The sequence below is a fragment of the Convolutriloba macropyga genome, chromosome 10, assembly GCF_964194025.1.
Source record: "Convolutriloba macropyga chromosome 10, txConMacr16.3, whole genome shotgun sequence".
In the NCBI taxonomy this organism is placed as follows: domain Eukaryota; kingdom Metazoa; phylum Xenacoelomorpha; order Acoela; family Convolutidae; genus Convolutriloba; species Convolutriloba macropyga.
The window spans coordinates 19,752,626-19,775,321 of record NC_134477.1 but is presented as its reverse complement, the minus strand read 5'-3'; the positions used below and the strand labels follow the sequence as shown (position 1 = coordinate 19,775,321).

The 22,696-nt window shown below is 34.7% G+C and overlaps 2 protein-coding genes across 4 annotated transcripts in view; one reads left to right on the top strand and one right to left on the bottom strand.

Moving 5' to 3' along the window:
• The window catches only part of LOC142347951 (von Willebrand factor A domain-containing protein 3A-like), a 708,547-nt gene that overhangs the window by 287,283 nt on the left and 398,568 nt on the right, over nt 1-22,696 (bottom strand). The window lies entirely within an intron of this gene.
• The window catches only part of LOC142348809 (protein kinase C-like), a 158,771-nt gene that overhangs the window by 50,832 nt on the left and 85,243 nt on the right, over nt 1-22,696 (top strand). For all 3 annotated transcript variants that reach the window (XM_075400329.1, XM_075400328.1, XM_075400330.1), the window contains one exon: nt 6,505-6,648. In XM_075400329.1, coding sequence (XP_075256444.1) covers nt 6,505-6,648 — 144 coding nt within the window. The remainder of the gene's footprint in view (nt 1-6,504; nt 6,649-22,696) is intronic.

The following is a 22,696-nucleotide window of genomic DNA, read 5'->3' as shown; positions in this document are numbered from 1 at the left end:
ATTGTGTACCAAATAGGCAAATATAGGGATATTTCAAATTATTAAAGAGTAGATCATGCTTTGTGGTTTAAAAGTTGTTGTATTTTTAAAGAACGACAGTCTTGTATATCGGTGATGTTAATACTAAAATTGAATTTATTCTTTATTGCACTAAAAAGGACAACATTTCAACTGATCAAAACGTCTGGTTTGCATTTTCTCACAAGATGATCCTTTTATGAAGAAACACATTTTTAAGTTTTTAAACCGTAGAAAATCCGCTGTTGAGTAAAACTGACCATTAAAGTCACTCTTTAGTTTCTTGCCGCAATATCAGTTGGTCGGAAAAAATAAAAAAGAAATAGCAGGACATGTCCTGAGGCGCAATTCAAAGTCTGCTAAATTAAAAGCAGTTCTTTGAGCCTCATTAGAATAGCAGTATTTGATAGTCAAAAAAGCATATAAATCACACGATGCTCCGTAAGCTTTCTTTTTACTGGCTTTTAGATATTAAATGGGTTGATTATAGCAAAGTTAAAATTCGATGAGACATGTCTTTTCTGAGACTAACGAAAGAATTAGAACAGTATACTTGGGCGGATCTCTTGAATAACTTAACTTTTTTAAACAAAGTGACAAATTGTTATGAAAATAAAATGTGCAAAATATTTCAAAATTAAAATACATAAATAGATATCACTGATATGATTGAATTTTAATGAAGACGCGAGACAATTTCAATTTTGTGATAGGAGATCCAGAAAATTACAATAACAGAAAAAACTTAAAAATCATCTGAAATTGTATTTGAATACACAGTCAAGATGACGAAAAACCCGGAGATATCATCTGCAATTGTTACAGGTTTTGTTATGTGTCTTTGTAATGCCTGTCAGACCTGTCATTATTCAGACTTAGCGATAAGACAACGAGAAGAACAAGATTGCAGTGCAAGATCCGTGAAGTCACCAATTTTGTATTAGGCTTCATAGTTGTAGTTTTCTGAGCCAAATGCTATCAACTGGAAAAATAAAATTAAAAGTTTGGGGTTCTCTCATGCAAGAGACAAAAAGTACTGGTCATTAGTAAAACTTGTGAAAGGATTTTGAAGACAGCGACCGCTAAGGGCAAGACTGAAAAATTGGATCTATACTTTTTCTGCTTCCCAATTTAGTGGGCATGTAGGTTTTACACCCTCCCAGGCCTACGTGCTATTTTTTACATAGTATTGTGCTAAATGGAAACAACGTTTGTAATTGGGGCATAACGTGGGGGGCAAAACAGAATGGTTTCTTTAGGAGTTAAGCAGAAAATGAAAGTTTATCAAATACAGAGAAATAGATCAAAAACAAAGGAGGCATATTTCTAAAGATAAGTCTAATACTGCTAGTGCTGTTACTTTTAACCTCTTTAAGTAAAATTTACGGAAAAACTTAACAACAAGAACGGAAATTAGCGTAAGTTTCGCAAAATTTTCTACCTGTTTGCAAATTGACTGGTCTTCTACTTTCAATATTATTATACGTTAGAAAATTCCCGAGTGACCTCAAATGGTTGGCTCTCTAGTTGATATCCTGCACTACACTATACCGAAACAAGAAGGCTGACTTCGCTTCTCCCAATTTTGGCCTAATTGTGTACCGAATAGGCAAATATAGGGATATTTCAAATTATTAATGAGTAGATCATGCTTTGTAATGTCAAAGTTGTTGCATTTCAAAGGAATGACAGTCATGTATATCAGTGATGTAATACTAAAATTGACTTTATTTTTGATTGAACTAAAAAGGACAACAATTCAACTGATCAAAATTTCTGGTTTGCATTTTCTCACAAGATTAGCTTTTATGAAGAAACACATTTTTTAAGTTTTTCAATCGTAAAATATCCGCTGTTGAGTAGAACTCACCAAAAACTCACCTCTTTAATTACTTGACGCGATATCCGTTGGTCGGAGCAAATAATAAACAAATAGCAGGACAAGTCCTGAGGCGCAATTCAAAGTCTGGTAAAGTAAAAGGAGTACTTTGAGCCTCATTAGAAAAGCAGTATTTGATAGTCCAAAAAGCATATAAAACACGATGCTCCGTAAGCTTTCATACTACTGCCTTTTGGATATTAAATGGGTTGTTTATATCAAAATCGAAATTCGATGAGACATTTCATTTCTGAGACTAACGAAAGAATTAGAACAGTAAACATGGGCGGTTCTCAAGAATAACTTAACTTTTTTAAACTAAGTGACAAATTGTTCATGTTACTAATTATCAAAAGAACGCAAATGGTTTCAATTACGCATCACGAGAGGATTTTCATACATGTTCATAATGAGTATCATTGGGGGGACCTTAGATTTAAATTACAAAAGTGGCACATTTTAATGAAAATAAACTGTGCAAAAATTTTCAAAATTAAAAGTCATAAATAGATATCACTGATATGATTGAATTTTAATGAAGACGCGAGACAATTTCAATTTTGTGATAGGAGATCCAGAAAATTACAATAACAGAAAAAACTTAAAAATCATCTGAAATTGTATTTGAATACACAGTCGAGAAGACGAAAAACCCGGAGATATCATCTGCAATCGTTACAGGTTTAGTTATGTCTCTTTGTAATGCCTGTAAGACCTGTCATTATTGAGACGTAGCGATAAGACACCGAGAAGAACAAGAATTCGGGTCAAGATCCTGTAAAGTCACCAGTTTTATTCTAGGCTACATAGTCGTAGTCTTGAGAGCCAAATGCTATCAATTGGAAAATTAAAATGAGAAGTTTGTGGTTCTTTCATGGAAGAGATGAAAACACTACTGGTCATTACTAAAACTTGTGAAAGGATTTTGAAGAGAGCGACAGCTAAGGGCAAGACTGAAAAGTTGATCCATTTTTTCTGCTCCCCAACTTAGTGGACATGTAGTTTTTACACCCTCCAAGGCGTGCTTGCTATTTTTTTTATAGTATTATGCTAAATGGAAACAAAGATTGTAATTGGGGGCTTAATAGGGGTTGGGCAAAACAGAATGGAATCTTTAGGAGCTAAGCAGAAAATTAAAGTTTATCAAATACAGAGAAATATATCAAAAACAAAGGAGGCATATCTCTAAAGATAAGTCTAATACTGCTAGTGCTGTTACCTGTAACTTATTTAAGCAAAATTTACGGAACAACTGAACAAGAAGAACGGAAATTAGCCTAACTTTCACAAAATTGTATACCTCCAGCTCTCGTTAAGGATGAAAATGGAAAGTGATAACCCCTCATGTCTTTGTACGTCAAATATATCGATCGGCTAAAATTGTTAGAACAGGAAAAACCAGCGGGACATATATTTTCTCCCCCTCCCCCTAAGTAGGGTCGGAACAACAAGGCGTGATGGGTAATTAGCCTTTGCTGATTACGCTCCCACCCGTCATGTGAGACAATCAACTTATGAAGATTTGAGTACATGAAATCTATGTATTGTGGATGCTTAGCTACCAATTTTTGCTGAGGTTTTGGTCCTATTACACTAAAATTTTGCATTCTGAGGACTTTTAAGCTTAGTGGTTCTTCTGTTCAGATTTTCAGGCAGCCAAACCCTAATATTTTTGAGCTCTCGAACGAAGTCTAAAATAAAACAATTATTGTAAACGTGTTTTCGCTGAGCAGTTTTTGAGTTTTTGCTCCAGAAAATTTTCTTGCTCGAGTAACTTTTCGACACTTAGACATCTTGAGTTTTGCGTGAACTGAATTGCTCTCATTGCCAAATTAAGTGTTACTAAAATAAGGGCTATTGTCAGCGAGGGGATATTTAAACAGATATGGCTTTGTGGTTAAAATCTGACTAACATCTGGTTTTTTTGTATCCATTAGAAACTTTAGTTTTTGTTGTTTTTAATAGCCGCACAGCGATAGCTGCGGCTATTATTGGCCTTCTCTTGGTTTTTTACAATTCAAAGAATTTGAATTGTATTGGGGCGCTGTCTTTTTTTTAAGATCTGTTTACACATTTTCATGATTTTTGAAGTCAAATTGGAGTTGTGATTTTGGTCACGCCGAAACAGGAAGTGGAGTGAAAAAGCGAGTGGTTTTGCGGCGTGAAATTTTTTCGCTCTAAATTTAAAGTAGAGTGAGAAAACGGTGTTTGAACAAAAATTCGCTTTCTCGCTAGTGGTTTTTTGTTCACATGCGGGAATTTCACTTCGATTTTTACAGTTTTTTCGATTTTTTGGATGGATTTTTTTTCTAACTGGTTTTCCCAGTCCATTCATAATTCGTTCTCGGTCTAGTTTTCTGTTTAGTCAATAAAAATTCTTTGAATTGTACGTCAGGACTTGTCCTGCTATGTTTTTTTTATTTCGTCGTCATGATTTTTGTTACGACCATATGACATCACAGCCACTTTTCGTTCATTTGTTCATGCAATTTCAACTGAATTGCATGTGTGAAGTCATTTTTCGCTCTTAGTGGAGCGAGGTTTTTTTGTTCATGCGCGTGATTAAATTTTGGTCACACTTGACTTACCTCACTCTCAAAAATGACTTCCTCACTTTGAAATTGACTTTTATTTACTTTAATTCAAAGAGATAAGGTCAAATGGGTGTGTGTGTCACTCTAAATGAAGGTTATTAGAGATGGGCTAATAGAGGCAGCAATAAGTTATTAAGATTTTAAATCAAAATATAACAGATCAGCCTTCAATGAAAAGACGAATTTTTTTGGTCTGTCTTTTACTGTTTTTCTTAGACTGCCGATCTACGAATCTATTGCGGCTATTTTCTGGCAATCTGCCAGCTATGTTTGTAATATTTTTTGATATAGCCAATTTAAGCAATTTAAGAGAAACTTCTGTTCCTAAAAACAGGAACATTTTTTGTTATTTGTTAAGAAATTGAGGGGAAAAGTTTCCACCTTAGTATTAAAATGATGCTTCTTAAAAGTCTCAAAAAATTTTAAACATTGATCAAGGTGTTAGTGTAGATGATTGAGGACATTTTGTGACGAAGTGTAATTTGTAAAAATAAACGACATCTTTTTCAAAAGATTTCAATTTTTGAAAAATCATCTATTTTTTCCCTCAAAGATAACACTTGTCTCGCCGCTAGATAAGATATGGATCGGCTGAAATTGCCTGAAATAGTTGGGGATGCATTAAGTACCTAACCCCCATTTCACGGAGGGTTGGAACAGCACGTGGAAAAGGGCATAAATTTTATTTGCCCAGTAAGTAGCGGATAGATTTAGTACAAAATTATTAACGCCCATTACTGGGCCAAATTTTGCAGTCTCGAAACTGCATTTTTACTACCTTTCCCACCTCTAGTTCGCTCATATCAAGGAGTTCAAAGTAAGGTATCACGCGTGTCAGAGAAACTACTAAAGTTCCTCTAAAAACTGAGCTATGAGAACTTTTGGAACTGTTTCCTTCACCTCGGGTAGAATATGGTCACTAGAATTGCTATTTTTACGCATTTATATAGTTAAATAATTAATAGCCGCTGTCAGCCTCTCAACGGCTATTATTTAGGCGCTCTTCTTTTTTAATTCGCTTTACCTTTTGATCACGTTTTTCGTTTTACATAAGTCACGATTTTCATGTTTGACTTCTGACTTACTTCACTCACTGTTTCAACTGAATGGATTTTATTTTTTTCACGCATTCAATTACGCAGTGTGGTAAATACTGTCGAAGTCAAAAGATCAAAATCTGAGGAAACGGGATAAAACGATAAAGCCCGGTCATTAAGTCATAGTGCATTAGGTTATCAAAGTTGATTAGAGTGTTTGCTAGCTGCTGAGTGGTTGGTGTTAAGCTTAGATTTCAACTTATAAGCCCGAATTAAGTATAGTTTAAGAATCTAACTGAAACTGCAAGCCAAATTGGAACACTTTTTGACACTGAAAAAAAAACGGAAAAAAAATCTGTCAATATGTCTTCTTTTTTCTCTTTCTGTTTAAATCCCGATGTGCATCAAGCGCGTCAACGGTGGCTTTTTCCGAAATCGCTGGCTATGTTTTTAATTTCTCGTCCCATCTATTTCTAGCTATACAATGCAGTATCAGTGCAAACATACGCATACATTTATTCGCACATGCTAATGAAATCAAAAGGTCGGTTTTACGGAGAAAATTTTGTTGTTGTCGAATAACTTCTTTGCCTTTTACCTCGAATGAAAATTTCGCTCGCATGTTTCAACAAAATAATGCGTATTTATAGGGGTTTACTATAGCTTAATAAGCGGCTGCGTAGCTATTGCAAATAAAATAACATTTTGATGCATGGAAGCCAAACTTGGGTATAAATGTAAGAGATGATCAGATGATAAAATCTAGTGAACAATGAGTTTTTCTTTCAGCATGCAGCTTAGAATCTTATTTAAAGCTAACAGAAGCGCATTAGAAACTTAGCTTTAAGAGATGCCACAAAACAGGAATTAAGCTTTTTTATGAGGATAATTTTCGGTGAAACTATTTTTTATAGCAAAAGAGTGAAATTATAAATCTTGGTTTCCATGCAATCTGAATATATTTTTTTATTTACAGAGGAGAAATCGAGTGATAGAAGGAGATCGCGACAGGGCAATCAAATGGGAGGACCACTGCCACCCTCAGCCTCCTCCTCCACTTCTCCTGGGAATGATCAACACAATAGAGTCAACAACAGCCACACTTCCTTGCAATCCAGAGGTAAACACTACTACACAACTACTACTTTATTTTAGAATGGGAATTGTTGAGCAATCTTTTTAGTTGGCTTTCTCTGCCTTTTTAATTGCTCTTAAACGAAGTTTTAGCACGGTTACATGACAATTTGCCCAATGCCATTTTACCCAATTATCTAATGCTATTTCATCTTTTAATTCGTTAATCGTTCAATTATCTGATGTTCGGTTGTGATAGTTTCTTCAAGTCCTTCGGGTCATTTAATTAATTGCTCTCAAACGAAGTTTGTAGCAATTATATTAGACCTGTCGGTCTTTTTTTTATTCGATTTTTCGCTTGACCGATTTTTCGTCTGATGCTTTTGACTTTTCGTCCTCAAAAACGGGGTAACAGGTAGCGCCCAGTGGGAATTAAGTGCTCTTAGAGCCTTTCAGCTCTCCAGCTCTCTTTCAGCTCAAACTGTTTTGGAGACCTATACTTATGGTGTGAAGGGCGGTTCTTAGAGGTTGAAGACACACCCACTGTTGACCCTCCCCCACTATTGCACCCCACCGCGCTGTTGCCCCCACCCCATTGTTGCCACCTCCCTCTCCATCAGCCCCCCGGGCGGGTGGCTACGTTCGAACAACCGATCGCTAAATAACACGCAATTTTATACTAATTTTCACATTTTTTTTCAAGCTTTTTGAAAGTTTTTTTGATCATTTTTTTGAATTCTTTCAGCCCTAGTTGTCAAACAACCTACTCTAGGGTTTTATAATAGGTTAGTGCCTAGTTTCTAGTGGTAATGGAATGGTTTCAACATTTTAACATCACGAATTTTAGCATTTTTTTGGCAAAACGTGCAGCAATTTTTTTCAATTTTTTTACATTGATTTTTCATTATTCACGTCTTTTCTGAAGCATGGGCCAGAAAACCTCCTTAGGGGTTTAATATTAAGTTACCGAAACGTTTTTTTGTCATGGAATAGCTTTCAATTTTGTAATATGACAAATTTTACCGATTTTTTTTTAATAAAACTTTTTTGAAAATTTTTATCGGTTTTTAGGTTTCTCCAGCCTCAAGAGCCGAGGGCTCTCCTCTAGGGTTTGACAGTATGTTACTGCATAGCTTCTAGATGTAATGGAATGTTTTTTAAGATTTAAATAGGAATTTTTTTAAAAAATGTTTGCAATTTTTTTAAGTTTTTTTTATACTTTTTATTTTTTCTCAATTTTTCCGGCACCAGGGTCCTAGGGACCTCCTCCAAGGTTTGATGACAAGCTGTTGCTTTGTTTCTAGTGTTAATGGAATGGTTATCAAGTTTTAATAGAATTTTTAATTATTTAATTATTAAGAAAATTATTGTCATGTTCCAAGTTTATGGATCTTTATGAGCCAGTGGAACTATTTGAAGCTTGAAATAGGGATACTGGATATTTTGTTTAGACAATGAAATTGTTTTGAAGATTGTAATATCTTGAATTGTAGCAAGATTTTGTTAAAATTTATGATTGTTTTGAAAGTTTTTGAATAACTTTGTCCTTTTCTGAGTTTAACGATCATTACTGGCCAACGAAGCTTTTCAAGTCTTGCAGATGGGTTACTTGACATAAATCTAGAGACAAAAAATAGAACGTTTTCGCTGCGAGTTCTGGAAGCTTTTCTATAAATTTTGCAATATTTTGCAAATTTTTAAAATATCAGTTTTTTATTTGATTTATTTACTATTAAGGCTGGAAAACTAAAAGCTGCAGAGTCGAATCAAGTTAAAGCTAGCCTCACTGAACTGTGGCTAGCTGCTGACGAAGCCAACCGCTCTCCGGTCGTTTGAGAGCAATTCGCCCGACGCTAGTTGATTTTGTTTATATAGTCGGCTAAATATTCGTTCTGGTAATTTTAAAAATAGCTTAAATTAAAGTTGGCATTGGGTAAAATGGGAGACTGGGTAAAATTGCATTGGGTAAAATCGAATTGGGTAAATTGTCCTGACACCTTGTAGCGCCTTCAATAGTCCAGTGGTCTTCTTTATTTCGATTTTTCGCTTTATCGATTTTCTAATAATTTTCTGAACTTTTATAGTCCTCAAAAACGGTATAACAGTTAAAGTCCGAAGGGTATTAAGTGGCTGAACAGCTCTTAGTCTTACTAGCATCTTTTTGTTTCAAGCTTGATAGTATAAGTTGGAAATCCGAAGAGTACAGATCACCGATATAGCGGAGAAGACAGATTCATGGCGCAACGTACTTTTTTGTCGAGAAAGTTTACTTGTAAATGGCATTCTTTCACGACCAGTGTTTTAAGATTAGTTGTGATCGTGTTTAGACAACAATGACAGTAGGCAAACTGAAACTTTCAAACCGTTTAGAGAAAGAACAAAGGTGTATCTGTTTTAAAGCCGCCGTCAGCCTCTCAGTGGCTATTATATAGGCGCTCTCCTTTTTTAACGACTCGAAGAGGAATGTTGGTTTTCTTAAGGTTTTTAAACCGGAAGTACTATTCCTTCAGACGGCGTTTTGACCTAAAAACGAAAGAGTAAAATTGCCATGTGAATTGTTTTTTTCTCTGAGCGATGGAAGTTTTTTGATCATGCGCTTTGATCAGTGAATGACTTTTCGACTTTTCGAGTGCCGCATATATATATATAAATATTTTAGCTGTTTTTAGCCGTTTTTTTATCCAATTGGCTCAGTTTTCTTGTTTATATTTTAATTTTATAGAAATAATTTTTAATGGAAGCTGTATTAATATATGAACCTCTGAAATTGATACCAAAGTGTTTTTTGAGAGTATAATAATGGGTTTCAAAATCTGTATGAGCACATTTCCCATTTTTGAATTCATTTTTGGCTTTTTTTAGGATTAATTTCGTCATTTTTGGAATTCAAAATTTCAAAAAATCATTGCATATAACAATTTACCTTTGCTGTTTCATGCATTAAATGCCTCTTTATGACGTGAGGTATTTTTGTTTTTACAGGATTGTACACATGCTTGCCCATTATTGGCATTTTTTGTCTAGCCCTCAGTTTTTTTGTCTTTGGATTTAATTACTAGAAAAAGTCTTTTTGTGCACTGTCAGGGATCCTTATTTTCTTTAGCTAATAACTGAATAATTTTGTGGCGTTCAGTATTTGAAGTTCTGCAATTTTTTTCATAAGTGCAATTTTGAAAATTTTGACTTTTAATGGAAAAAATTTCATTACTTCCAATCTTTGAACTGTTTCTACATTTTAATCTATACAGGGGATTGCTGTAAAATTTTATGCCAAATAAATAAATGGAATTGTTTTTCTACTTTTTTAAATCGATTTTTAACTTTGAAAAATCTGAACTAGTCTGTTTTTCATGTGTTTTTTCCCTATTCTCCGCTTTCTAGCATGTATCAGTGTATCATTTTCCTTAGACCTATAGTTCTAATCAGCTCTGCTTTTATCAGTTGTTAAAAATAATGATTTAAGCCTTTTTCTTAGATTTTTTTTTGTTTTCAGTTTATTTCATTTGACAGTGCGGCACTGAGAATTTGCTTGAAATTCCGTTTGAACATTTTGACTGATGATTTTTTTCGATTATTTGGCTGTGTTTCAGTTTGATTTCAGACGATTTTTTTAAATTATATTCTGTTTCTTAATTTGTTGATTAATTTGAAGATTTTCGAACTGTTTTGCTAATTTTGTCTTTTTGCGATTGATGACCCATTATATTGTTTTTTGGAAAAAATTTATTGGCAATTGAATTAAATTCTCATGGCTCTAGGCTCTATCTACTATAAAGGATGGAAGTTTCTTTTGCTACAAAGTTGTCTCTTTCTATGCAATTTTAAGAAAATTGAAAAATTTTAAACATTTCTCATTTTTCTTTTCAAAAACAGAGGTATTTGTGAGCTTAAGGCTTGGCTGATATTTTGTGGCTGGATAACTTCTTTTCATTTCGTTAAACCGCTGTTTTCGTTTGCATCTGCACTTGTACTACATTGAAATTTTTCTAATTTTTCATGTTAATTTTTTCTCTCAAATTTTCTTTTGTTCTTTGACTTAAGACCGTTGTTTTCTGTGCATTGATCTCTTCTGCTAGCAGATACTAGCTATTTCAAAAACCAGTTGCTTGTGAGGGTATGACTTTGATTACAGTTTTAGAATCTAACTGAAACTGCACACCGGATTAGAGCTTTTTTGAAACTTAGGAAAAAGTCTGTCTATTTATATCTCTTGGTTTTCTGTTTCAATCCCGATGTGCTTCAACGGCGACTATTCGCCGGCTTAGTTTCCTTTTCCTTATGAACAAATATTTCGTTTTAAATTGCTCTTAGACAAATTGTTCGGCAATTCTATTGTCACTGTCGGGCTTAATGCAATTTTTCCACTGCCGTATTTTCACCTGACCAGTGAGTTTCTGTGACTTTGCGTATTGCGGATAGATTAAACTGTTCAATCCCGAGGTCACTAAGTCGCTGGGCAGTTCTCTTAGAGCTTTACGCCTTAAGAGTCTCTAAGTGTGGGTTTCACCGTAAGTGCAGAGAAGAAGAATTCATGTTGTGATGGCCAAATTCTTGGAGTTTTTAGACCTCCATATTCCACCTCTCCCTTCCAATTCATCCTCTCTTAATTCTGCTGTGTACGCGTAAATTCACTATATAAAGGACAATTTTATGTTTTGAATATCATCACAATTTTCTGCCCTTCATCCAATTAGGCTAGCCTGCCTAAGTGTAAGGTTGCTGCAACAACCAAAGCCAGCCGCATGCAAGTCGTTTTGGAGCAATTCATCCGACGTTCGTCAAATATTCGTAGAATCGGTTGTTTGATTCGAAGTTTTTTTGAAGGGAACTAGCTTGTCTATGTTGTATAATTGGAGGAATGCAGTTGTCTGTTTTGGAGAATGTTTGATCTTCGTGTCGGCTTTTTCTTCATTTTATCCTACGGTTTTTTCTGGTTTTCTTGTTTTTCTTGTATGAGATCTACAGCTCTTTATCTGTAACTTTGTAATCTGTTGAAATTGCTATTATTGATGCTTTAGTTTTTAATTGCTCTCAAACGAAGTTTGTAGCAATTATATTAGTCCTGTCGGTCTTTTTTTATGCGATTTTTTGCTTGACCGATTTTTCGTCTGACGCTTCTGACCTTTCGTCCTCAAAAATGGGATAAACAGGTAGCGCCCAGCGGGCATTAAGTGCTCTTAGAGCCTTTCAGCTCTGTTTCAGCTCAAACTGTTTTGGAGACGTATAATTATGTGAAGAGCGGTTCGTAGAGGTTGAAGACCCCCCCCCCCCAACTGTTGACCCCCCACTATTGCCCCCACCCCCACCGTGCTGTTGCCCACCCACCCGACTGTTGCTCATCAGGAACCCCCCATGGCTAGTTACTGACGAACAACCGGTTGAAAAACACGCAAATTTATACAAATTTTCACAATTTTTTTCAAGCTTTTTGAAAATTTTTGTCATTTTTGTAAAACTTTTGTCAAATTTTTTTAGTTATATCAACCCTAGATGTCAACGAACCGACTCGATGGTTTGATAATAGGTTACTGTACAGTTTCTAGTGGTAATAGGATGGTTTCAGCATTTCAACTTCGCGAATTTTTGCAATTTTTTGAAAAAACTTGCAAATTTTTTCAAGGTTTTTGAAAATTTTTGTCGGTTTTTAGGTTTATTCATGCTCAAAAGCCAAGGAGCCTCCTCTATGTTTTGATGATAGGTTACTGTATAATTTCTAGACGTAATGGAATATTTCAACATCACGAATTTTAGCATTTTTTTTGAAAAAATTTGCATTTTTTAGTTTTTTTAAACATTTATGTCATTATTCAAGATTTTTCAGCCTCAGGGTTCAGAAAACCTGCTGAAGGTTTTGATAATATGTGGCTGCATAGTTTTTAGTTGTAATGGAATGGTTTTCAACTTTTTAATATCACAATTTTATCGATTTGTTTTTATAAAACTTGCAATTTTTTCATAATTTTTGACAAGTTTGTCATTTTATAGGTTGATCTAGCCTCAAGAGCCAAGGAACCTCCTCTACTGATAACAAGTTATTTTATAGTTTTTAGATCCAATGGAGTATTTTTAAAGATTTTAACATTTAACGACTTTTAGCATTTTTTTGAAAAATTTTCGGCAATCTTCATGTTTTATTGAAATTGTCATTTTTTTGAGGTTTTTCCAGCCTCGAGAGCCAAGAAGCCTTCTTCGAGGTTTGATACTAAACTGCTGCTTAGTTGCTAGAGTTAATGGAATGGTTATCATTTTTTTAATGACTCGAGTTTCAGAAATTTTTTGATAAATTTTAATTTGAAAATTTTTTTGAAAGCTTATTATCATGTTCCAAGTGTATGGATCTTTATGAGCCAGTGAAACTGTTTAAGGCTTGAAATAGGCATACTATATGGTCTCTTGAGACAATGGAATGGTGTTCTGAGGATATTATTATCACAATTTTTTGCAAGATTTTGTTAAAATTTGAAATTTTAGCAAGAGTTTGATAAAGTTTTGCAATTGTTTTTAAAGTTTCTGAATATTTTTTGTCCTTTTCCGAGTTTAACGATCATTACTGGCCAACGAAGCTTTTCAAGTCTTGCAGATGGATTACATGACAAAAATCCAGAGACAAAAAAATGTTTTTGAACATTTTCTTTTTTGCGAAATGTGGAAACTCTTCTTTGGAATTTTGTACTTTCAGATTTTTTCTTATATGATTTATTTACTAACAAGTTTAGAAAACTTGAAGTTGTAGAGTCGAATCTCATCATGGAAAAAATTCCTAGCTCTCTCTCGCTCTCTCTGTGTTGGCTGGCGTTTCTTTCCTTCTCGCTCACGTTTACTCTCTCTCTCTCTCTCTCTCTCTCTCTCTCTCTCTCTCTCTCTCTCTCTCTCTCCTTAATTCTTTTGTTGATGCCGCACTTCAGCGGCTGTTATATGGCGTGATGTCATTCATCGTCTTTTACCCTAATCTCAGGCCCCTGCAATCAAGCTAAATCTATCCTCACTAAACATTGGCTAGGTACCTAGGTACTGACGAATCCAACCGCTCGCCGGTCGTTTGAGAGCAATTCGCCCGACGTTAGTCGGTTATGTTTTAAAAATTGACTCTATCAACTCTTAGAAGTTTTTTTTATATACTAAATCACCATTTTCAACGGATTTCTGACATATTTGAGGCCTGACATATTTGAGATTTCTTTTTTTTGAGAATATAGATTTCAAATTTGGACCAATTTACACAATACAATGACTTGTTAGGAATATGCTGTTAATGAGTCTAATAGTATTCTTCTTTGAACGTCGGAAGTATAAGTTACATGATTTTCTTGAAGTCGGTATTTACCGAGTATCACGTTGCTCCTCAAGTTGTTCAGCCAGAGTAGCTAAGTAAATTTTCCTGAGTTGCTTGGCCAACTTGAACGCATAGATTTCTTCAGGAGGTTTTACCGAAGTGATTTTTCACCTTACCAGTGGTACAATGTCCTTGTTTGAATGATTAAAAGAAGAATCACTTTTGCAGACAATTGACTATTTCAGAACACGCTCAGGGCACTCTAGTGTAGATTTTTTTGTAAAAGAAAATGGTCCATTGTCTTCAAAGAAGAATAGCAGAAATTATGAAAAATATTACATTTCTTACGAAATAAATGTAAAAACATTGAGGAGCCTCTGGAAAAAATGACAATGGGGTTGGACTTCAGTTGAATTTTTTGCAGGGTTGACTTAGCAGACCTGTTATGACGCCTATTAATTCAAGAAATTCAAATTTTTTAAGGGGTAAATTATCAGCCAAAAACAATATGACAGAATCAAAATGAAATAATGGAAGAGAAACCGTTGCTGGATTCCACTAAGACAACTAAAAAATTATAACTTTGTATGAATGGGATGAGAACATTGGATTTTTTCCTGCTGTGCCACTATAACGTTATGCACCCAACAGATGCAGAGCACGTGCCATTACATAGAAGATCATTGTAAAAAAATATGGCAGGTTTTCTTGGGAGTGCAATTAATTTGCACGGATTAAGTGGGGGGCACACAAAAACATCCAGAATATTTTGTGGAGACTTTCCTTGCTATTTGAAAAGCTTTTGCCATCGAAAGTGGTCGGGAACATAGATTTACTTTATGGAATCGATAATAGAATAGTAATTGCTGGCACCGAACAGGGAAAAAGTACTTTTCCAACGAGATTTGTCAACAAAAAAATTAAATAAGAGACATGCAAAATACGAAGATAACACGGAAACCATCTTCTTTGTTTGATCACGTTGTGTTGAAATTATTGAAAATCCCCCTGAAGAAATTCCCCAGGAAATGTGATCTTTTTTGAAACCCGGTAAGCCTCTGGCGTGGCCCTTTCCGTCCGCCTGATTATATTTTTGTGGAAGATGTGAAATTTGAGTTAGCAATTAGCCAAGCTATAGGTGGTGGATTTGGTGATTTATTTATCAATGGAAGATAAACATTTTTTAGATGGGTATTCTATATTTCTGTTGCCATGAATAGCCGACGTTAACTTCTTACCCATTACCGTTATCCACACCCCACCAACAGACCCCTACCACCCTCCCCGCGTACCTATCCCCGTCAATCTACCCCTGCCCCTCAAATCAATTAAACCAGTTCAGCTATTCACCAAACCAATTAACCACTGCCCCTAACCTGATTATGCACCCTCCCTAACTACCCAGCCCCACCTTCCTGCCTAAAAAATGTCTGCTTGTTTTCAAAACTTTCTTAAGTTTTGATTTTTTTTGGTTATTCGTTATTAATTACTCAAACGACGTTTGTAGCAATTATAGTCCTGTGGCCTTTTTGTGCAATTTTTCGCGTGACTGATTTTTCGTCTTACCCGTTTGACTTAAAAACAGGACACGTAACGCCCGGATTCCATCAAGTTCTCTTGAAGATTTTTGGGGTTATTTCACGGCGTGAAGGGCCGTTTTTATAGTTTTGCACGACTTATCGAGTCGTTCCGGGTCTTCTACCGACTATGTCTAAATGATTTCGAAGAGGAGCAATTATTTTAAACGTGTGTGTCTTTTTTATGCAAAATTTTTGCTTGACCGTTTTTCGACTTTTCGACTTTTGCGCCCTTGACTTCTGCGTTTCGTGTGATCTAAAGTTCTCTCTCATTCACAATTTCAAGCAGCTGAACTCAGTTGGCGGCAGTTTAATACTAAAAGTCCAATGATAGGTACGACAAAACTAGAGCCATATTTTCACTTTAAACCTCAATAGTGGTATACATTAGCCTCGTGAGGTTATTTGAAGCCCCTAATGAATTTGTTAATTGCATTCGGGCTACAACCCCCCCCCCCCCCCCACTGAAGCAGGCTGCAATTGATTACAGCTCCCACTAGCCGTTCAAGAGCAATTCTTCCGATTTTAGTCGTTTTCATCCAATTATGTGAATTGTACTTCAGGACTTGTCCTATGTTTTTTTTAAAAATTTCAAGACTTTGAGCCTTCAGAAAGTGATAAACAGATAACACCCAGTGGTCATTAAGTTTCGGGTTCTAATCTGGCGATGGCAGTCTTTCAAATGCTGAGCTAAACGGCTGGGAGGACCTGAAGGTAAGATGAAAAGTTGATTTTTGTGAGTTTTTGCCTGAACGGTGCAGCAATTCGTTTTTCGTGGTTGTTGTTGTTTTTGTTAAATTAGTCTGAAATTGACGTTTGTCAAAGTTGATTAAGGTCTGGTACACGCGAAATTTCTGTTTACGTGCATTATTTGAAATATAGTTTTCCATAAGGGCGGCAAATGACTTTTTAAGGAGTGAAGATGAGTTGCTGGATTGCTTCTGGAGATAAACAAAAGGTTTTGAAGATGGTAAACTGCTGAAATTGGACGACGTTCAAATAAATACTTCATTTTTCGTGTTTTGTCAGTTTCAGATTTTATGTGGTCCTCAGGGGCCAGTTAAACTTCTCGAGAATTTGAAATAGCTTACTGCATGGTTTTAAAGGTTTTAAATCGCAATGTCTTTCAATATATTTTGATCCCGAATCTAAGCGGCTTGTCCATTAAGTTTGCAAATAATTTAAATTTGTTTTTTGAAAATAGTATAGTTTTTTGTACTCGAAGAAAATTTTATGGGCTTGGCAATAGATTAATGGTTAAATCTCAGTGTTAAAGAACTGGTGTCTGAGATATTAATATCAAGACCTTTGGCTGCTTTCTGATAGAAATTGATTTTCAATTTTTTGGAAAGTTTTTTGTTAGTTTTTCTATGTCTATGGGCTGATGAAGCTTTTGCCAAGCCATTGCACGAGTTTTGCTGATTTGAGGGGCATAAATTTGTAATTAAGGACTTGAATAACTTGCGTCAAGAACTTGAATAACTTTTTTTTTCAGTTTTGGCTAATTATCTGGAAGTTTTCAACTGTTTTTCTTGATCTTACTCTGTCTGTTTTTTTCTCTAGTTTTCAGCAAAAAAATTTCGGAAATATAAGTATGAAAAATTAGAGAAATTTGCATTGGTTTTAGTTTAATTTGGAATGTTGCCATTTTAAGTTTTTCTGAGCTCAAGTTGTCAATAAAACATTTTGTGAGCTCAGTGCGTGAGTGCGAAAGTTACAGTAATAGTTTTGAAGACCATTGACACCAAGAAAACGGTTTTTTCTAATTAATGATTTTTCTAATTTTAGTTTTCATACTATTGTTTGTTTTGCATGTCTCAGATTGCGTCCTATATATCAAGCACTTTTTTGCCGAAATTCCTCCCTTTACATTTTCAAACTAAAACTTTGGTATTCAACACGCTGAACCTAAATCATGTAAACTTTGAAAGCTATTAATTTTGTTCGCTACGTTTTTAAAACAATGTTTGTCTGTTTGGCTGACATTGTTCAATTGGTCTGTTGGTCAGGTACAAAAAGTTTTAATTTTCAGTTCATTTGCTTGATCGTCTTTCAAAACTGGTTCTGCTGTTTTTTTTAAATTGGTTTACCTTTCGATCACTTTTTTCTTTTTACATAAGTCGCGACTGTCACGTCTGTTTTCTGACCTCTCTCTCACTGTTTCTATTGAATGTAATTTAGTATAATTCTTATAAATAGCCACCGTCAGCCTCTCAACGGCTATTATTTAGGCGCTCTCCTTTTTTTAATTCGCTTTACCTTTTGATAACGTTTTTCGTTTTACATAAGTCAGGATTTTCAAGTTTGACTTCTGACTTACCTCACTCACTATTTCAACTGAATGGGTGTTATTTTCATTAAGTCATAGTGCATTAGGTTATCAAAGTTCATTAAAGCGATTGCTAGCTGGAGCCAGTATTATGCTTAATAGCGTTCAGTTGAGAAGCTGAATTAATTTCAATTTTCGAATCAAACCAAATATGCAAAATTTGCGCAACAAATAAAAAGATTTTGACTTTCTCTCATTCTATATCATTTCCTTTTTCTGTTTCAATCCCAATGTGCGTCAAGCGGGTCAACGTTGGCTTTTTTCGGGCACTTTGCCGGCTATGTTTGCTTTTACGCAATGTAGTGATTATGGTGAAGGTCAATAGAGGAATCAAAAGAAACTTGAGAGATTGATAAAGCCCGGTCATTAAGTCATAGTGTAAAGTTCATTGAATTTTCTAAGTCTTTTCATTGCGAAGTCTTGTGGATTTTAATTAGAGCGATTGATTGATGGCTTTAGTATGAAACTCAATGGCCTTCACTTTAGAAGCCGAATTACGTATAATTTTATCTAATTTTCTAGTCACGCCCTCTCAGTCACCCCCAACACTCCCCTCAGTCACCCCCCAACACTCCCCTCGTCGACCCTCCTATACCTGGTGATTTGAACCCCCATGTCGTCAAACCCTAGCTACACTCCCACGCAATGATAGCATCCCTAAGCCCAAGCTGACAACTACCGAAGCAAACCGCTCGCCGGTTATTTGAGAGCAATTCGCCCGGCGTTAATCGGTTTTGTTTGTTCTTTATTCTTCTCATTAGTGCCACCTTTTTTGTCATACAAGAACAGGGTTTATCTTAGATGAGAAGTACAAATTAAAAGTTGAAGTATACGTACTCCTTAGCCTGTGTTTTTAAATAGTCTTGTCTTAGGTCTAAGAGTTGTCTTAGGTTGTTTTCTAACATCATTTTAAATTCCCACTGTGAGCGAGTTGAGTTGTACAATTGTGGCTGCGTTCTGACAATTTGACGGGTAGAATTAAACAAAAATTGGGACGATTGATTACTATTTGTTGCTGTGAAAGATTTTTCTGCAATTGCACCTTACGCCTAACCCTATTTAGTTAAATGCACATAAATTTTCAATCTTCAATATATTCAGCCTCATATCTAATGTGACATCTAAACACAGTATGAGCGAATAGCTGTAGACATATTCCGAAGAACAAAATAAAATTGAGTTTCAGAGGTCAGTTTGAATCAGGTTGATTTCCTTGATATCCGCAGCTTCGAACTGGTCTTATAGCGTTGTTTTTAATGAAGTTTGTGGCTGGTAACACAATTTTTTTATCCTATCGACATTTAATTTTAATCGACTTCTTCATAAGTATTTATCTTTTTTTGTCAAAGTATTTTTTTCTGAATTATTTTCTTCGGAGAAATACTGACTTTTTCGGAGAAATGAAATACTAGTTCTTTCCGCTAATTGGACCCAATCACTATCATCGATTATTTTTTTCAAGTCGTTATCATATAGGAAAATTTAGAAGTCCTAAAACTGTGTCCTGCGAAACGCCATGGATGTCAATGAAATTTGCCAAAAAATTGTGATAAGTTTTAATGCAAACTATCTGTCAAAATAGTACTTTAAAAGAGCAGCTACGTTTTTAGAAATTTTTTTTGCTAAGTTTAGTTAAAGGATTTTTAAGATACAAGTAAATGGCTTCAGTTTTTATCCATCCTTCTGGAATATACTTAATTACTGTTTCTGTGATATAGTGCGGCATCTGTTGACCATTTAAAAACTAAATTTTCTCTCTTCGGCGGTGTTTTCGTTGATATAGTCACCATTTTGACGTAAAGGTCTTTCAAAAATATTTGTAAATGTAGGTATAACTGAAATAGGGCAATAATGAGTAAACTCGTTAATTTCTCCTTACTGTGGATAGATATCATATGATCGTCTGTGAGAACTGTAGAAAAAACATTTTTTCGAATGCAATTAGTAATCAGGATTTTATACTAATACTTATACTTATATTAATACAGATACGAATTTTACTCGCCAGAATTTTAAGTGCAACTAATGGTAGGTTTTTATAATACTGTTTAACAGCCGTCGTCAGCCTCTCAAAGGAATAATTTAGGTGCTCTGCCTTTTTTTACAATTCAAAGACTTTGAATATTTTGAAGATCTCTTTACTCATTTTAATGATTTTTTAAGTCAAATTGGAGCAGTCATTTTGGTCACACCGAAACAGGAAGGGGAGCGAAAAAGCGCGTGGCTTTGCGGCGTGAAATTTTTTCGCTCTAATTTTAAAGTGGAGCTAGAAAACGGTGTTTGAGCACAAATTCGCTTTCTCGCTTATTTTTTTGTTCACATGCGGCAATTTCACTTTGATTTTTTACTGTTTTTTCATTTTTTTGGATTGGACTTTTTTCTCAATGGTTTTCCCAATCCATTCATAGTTCATTTTTTTTAGAAATGGTTATCCAAATTCACTCTTAGTCAGATGTAGGTCTAATTTTTTGTTTAGTCGATGAAATATCTTTGAATTGTACGTCAGGTCTTGTCCTGCTATATTTTTAATTCGCTTTACCTTTTGATCACGTTTTTCGTTTTACATTAGTCACGTTTTTCACATTTAACTTTAACTTACTTCACTCACTGTTTTAACTGAATGGATTTTGATTTCTTTTACGTATTGATATATGTAATGTAGTGAAAACTGTCAGAGTCAAAAGATCAAAATCAAAAGAGACGGGATAAACCAATAAAGCCCGGTCGTTAAGTCATTGAGAATTAGGTTATCAAAGTTCATTAGTGTTTGCGAGCTGACATTGTTATTAAGCTTGTTAGCTTTCAGTGTAGAAGCTGAATTAGTTATAGTTTTAGAATCCAACTGAAACTGCACGCCAAATTAGAGCACTTTTTGACACTGAAAAAAAAAAAGAGAACAAAAATTGGTCAATATATCTCTTTTGTTTTTCTGTTTCAATCCCGATGTGCATCAAGTGCGTCAACTACGGCTATTTTCCGACAATCTCTCGTCTATTTTTGGCTATGTGGTTCGCTGAATGCAAACCTGTCACTATAATATCGGTGCATTAAATCTAAAAATGGAATTTTGTTATCTGATTGCGGTGCTTCCAAGATTAATGAAGATTTAACTGATTGTCATGCTTTTTCGAATGATTTTGACAGAATCGGAAAATTCGTTCTATAATTTTCAAACACAACAGATTACAAACTCGTTGACCTGTTCTGGATTTATTTAGCCGTTTTTAATAGTGGGAGAGCATCTGTGAAGTGTTACAATAAAAGATTTTGTACATGGATAATGGAATTGCGTTACGGGAATAAAAATGCGACGACAACAGACATGAGAAGTAAAAAAAGAAAAACATTGTTAATTCCTTTGAGTATGAACTATAATATACAGAACATAGTTTAAAGGCAATGTAGTGTTAAGAAGTATAAATGAAACAAACGTCACATATTGTGAAAGTTTAAAATTGTATTAAATTTACAATGTGTTAAAATATCGACAAATTAAGAGAGATGAAATATAATTTTGAGAAAAGTTTTTAAAAATGCTAATTCTACAATTAACATTTTCGAGAAAAGAGAAAAGTTTAAAAAATGCTAATCCTCCAATTAACATTTCTTAGAAGAATAAATGACGCCCTAAAATTAAGTCAAATTAAGATTGAACTTGAAAGATTTGAGATAAGAATTCAATTCAGAAACCGTCGAGTTTTTTTAGAAACTCATTCCAGAAATGATTTTTTATTGTGGTTTTGAGAGCCCGCTTTTTAGGGATATTGGGCCTCAAGGCGAGAGGTAAATCGTTATACCAGTCAATTGCTTTTTTGAAAAACAGTTTTGCATTATATTTGTTTTTGGTTTGCTCCAAATGACAGCTTATTTGTACGGTCATTCATTTTAGCACTTAGGGTGGCTAACTTGAGTTCATCGAAAGCTGGTAGATCTGCTTTTAGAAGCTTTATAAAATATATAATAACGCGATACTTTGAGGTATTCTAGTGGTAAGATTTTGTGTTTGATCTTGAGATCAGTGGTCCTGTCAAATTTGGTTCTATTGAAACATGCCTTTATCCCCCAGTGCAGTTGTTTATTTAGAGTAACTCGGAAGTGATTTTTTAAGACCTGAGAACAGAACAAATGGGTAATGCAGATGACTTAAAAGAAGAGCGTTATGACTGCAGATGACTTAAAAGAAGAAAGCTTAAAAGTAAAGCAGATCTATTTTTTTCTGGAAATATATTTTTGATTGAGTAAATGACCTTTATGCCAACAGTCATTTTTCTTAGTACATTTTTTATTTTTTCATCGAAAGAAAGATTACAGTCAATATGAACTGTAATCTGTTTAGAAGTGTTTGAGATAAACCATAACATTAATGATTAAAATAAGAAAGAGTTTGTATTTGACAGTCTAGGCATTGTTTGTTGTCTAGAATAACAATGTGTGAGTCGTCTTCACGGCTGGCACTATTGTTTACCAAACTGCACCATAAATGGAGTGGTTCTTTGACTTATCAACTGTACTAATTGGTCAAGGCAATGCCAAAATTAGAATTCGTTGCCTTACTCTATCTAATCGGATCAATTATCTAGCTTAGCTGTCTCTGTTTAAAAACATGCTTGGATCAAGTCTGCGTTGAATTCTTACGCAAGGACTTAAAGACGAAGGGTTTAAAGACAAAAGGCTACCAGGGTCATAATCATTTCTGGTGTTCGCATTAATATAATTGATATCGCTGTTTTCATATTTAACGGAAGAAAGGTAAAACTGTTTCCTTTTCCTTATGAGCAAATTCTTTAATTGCTCTTTAAGAGAAGCAACTATTGTAAACGTGTGCGTCTTTTTACGACTGGAAGAGGAGTATTGAGATTCTACAGGTTTTTTTAAGCAGGACTTCTGTTTTAAAACGTTGACTACTGTTTTCGAA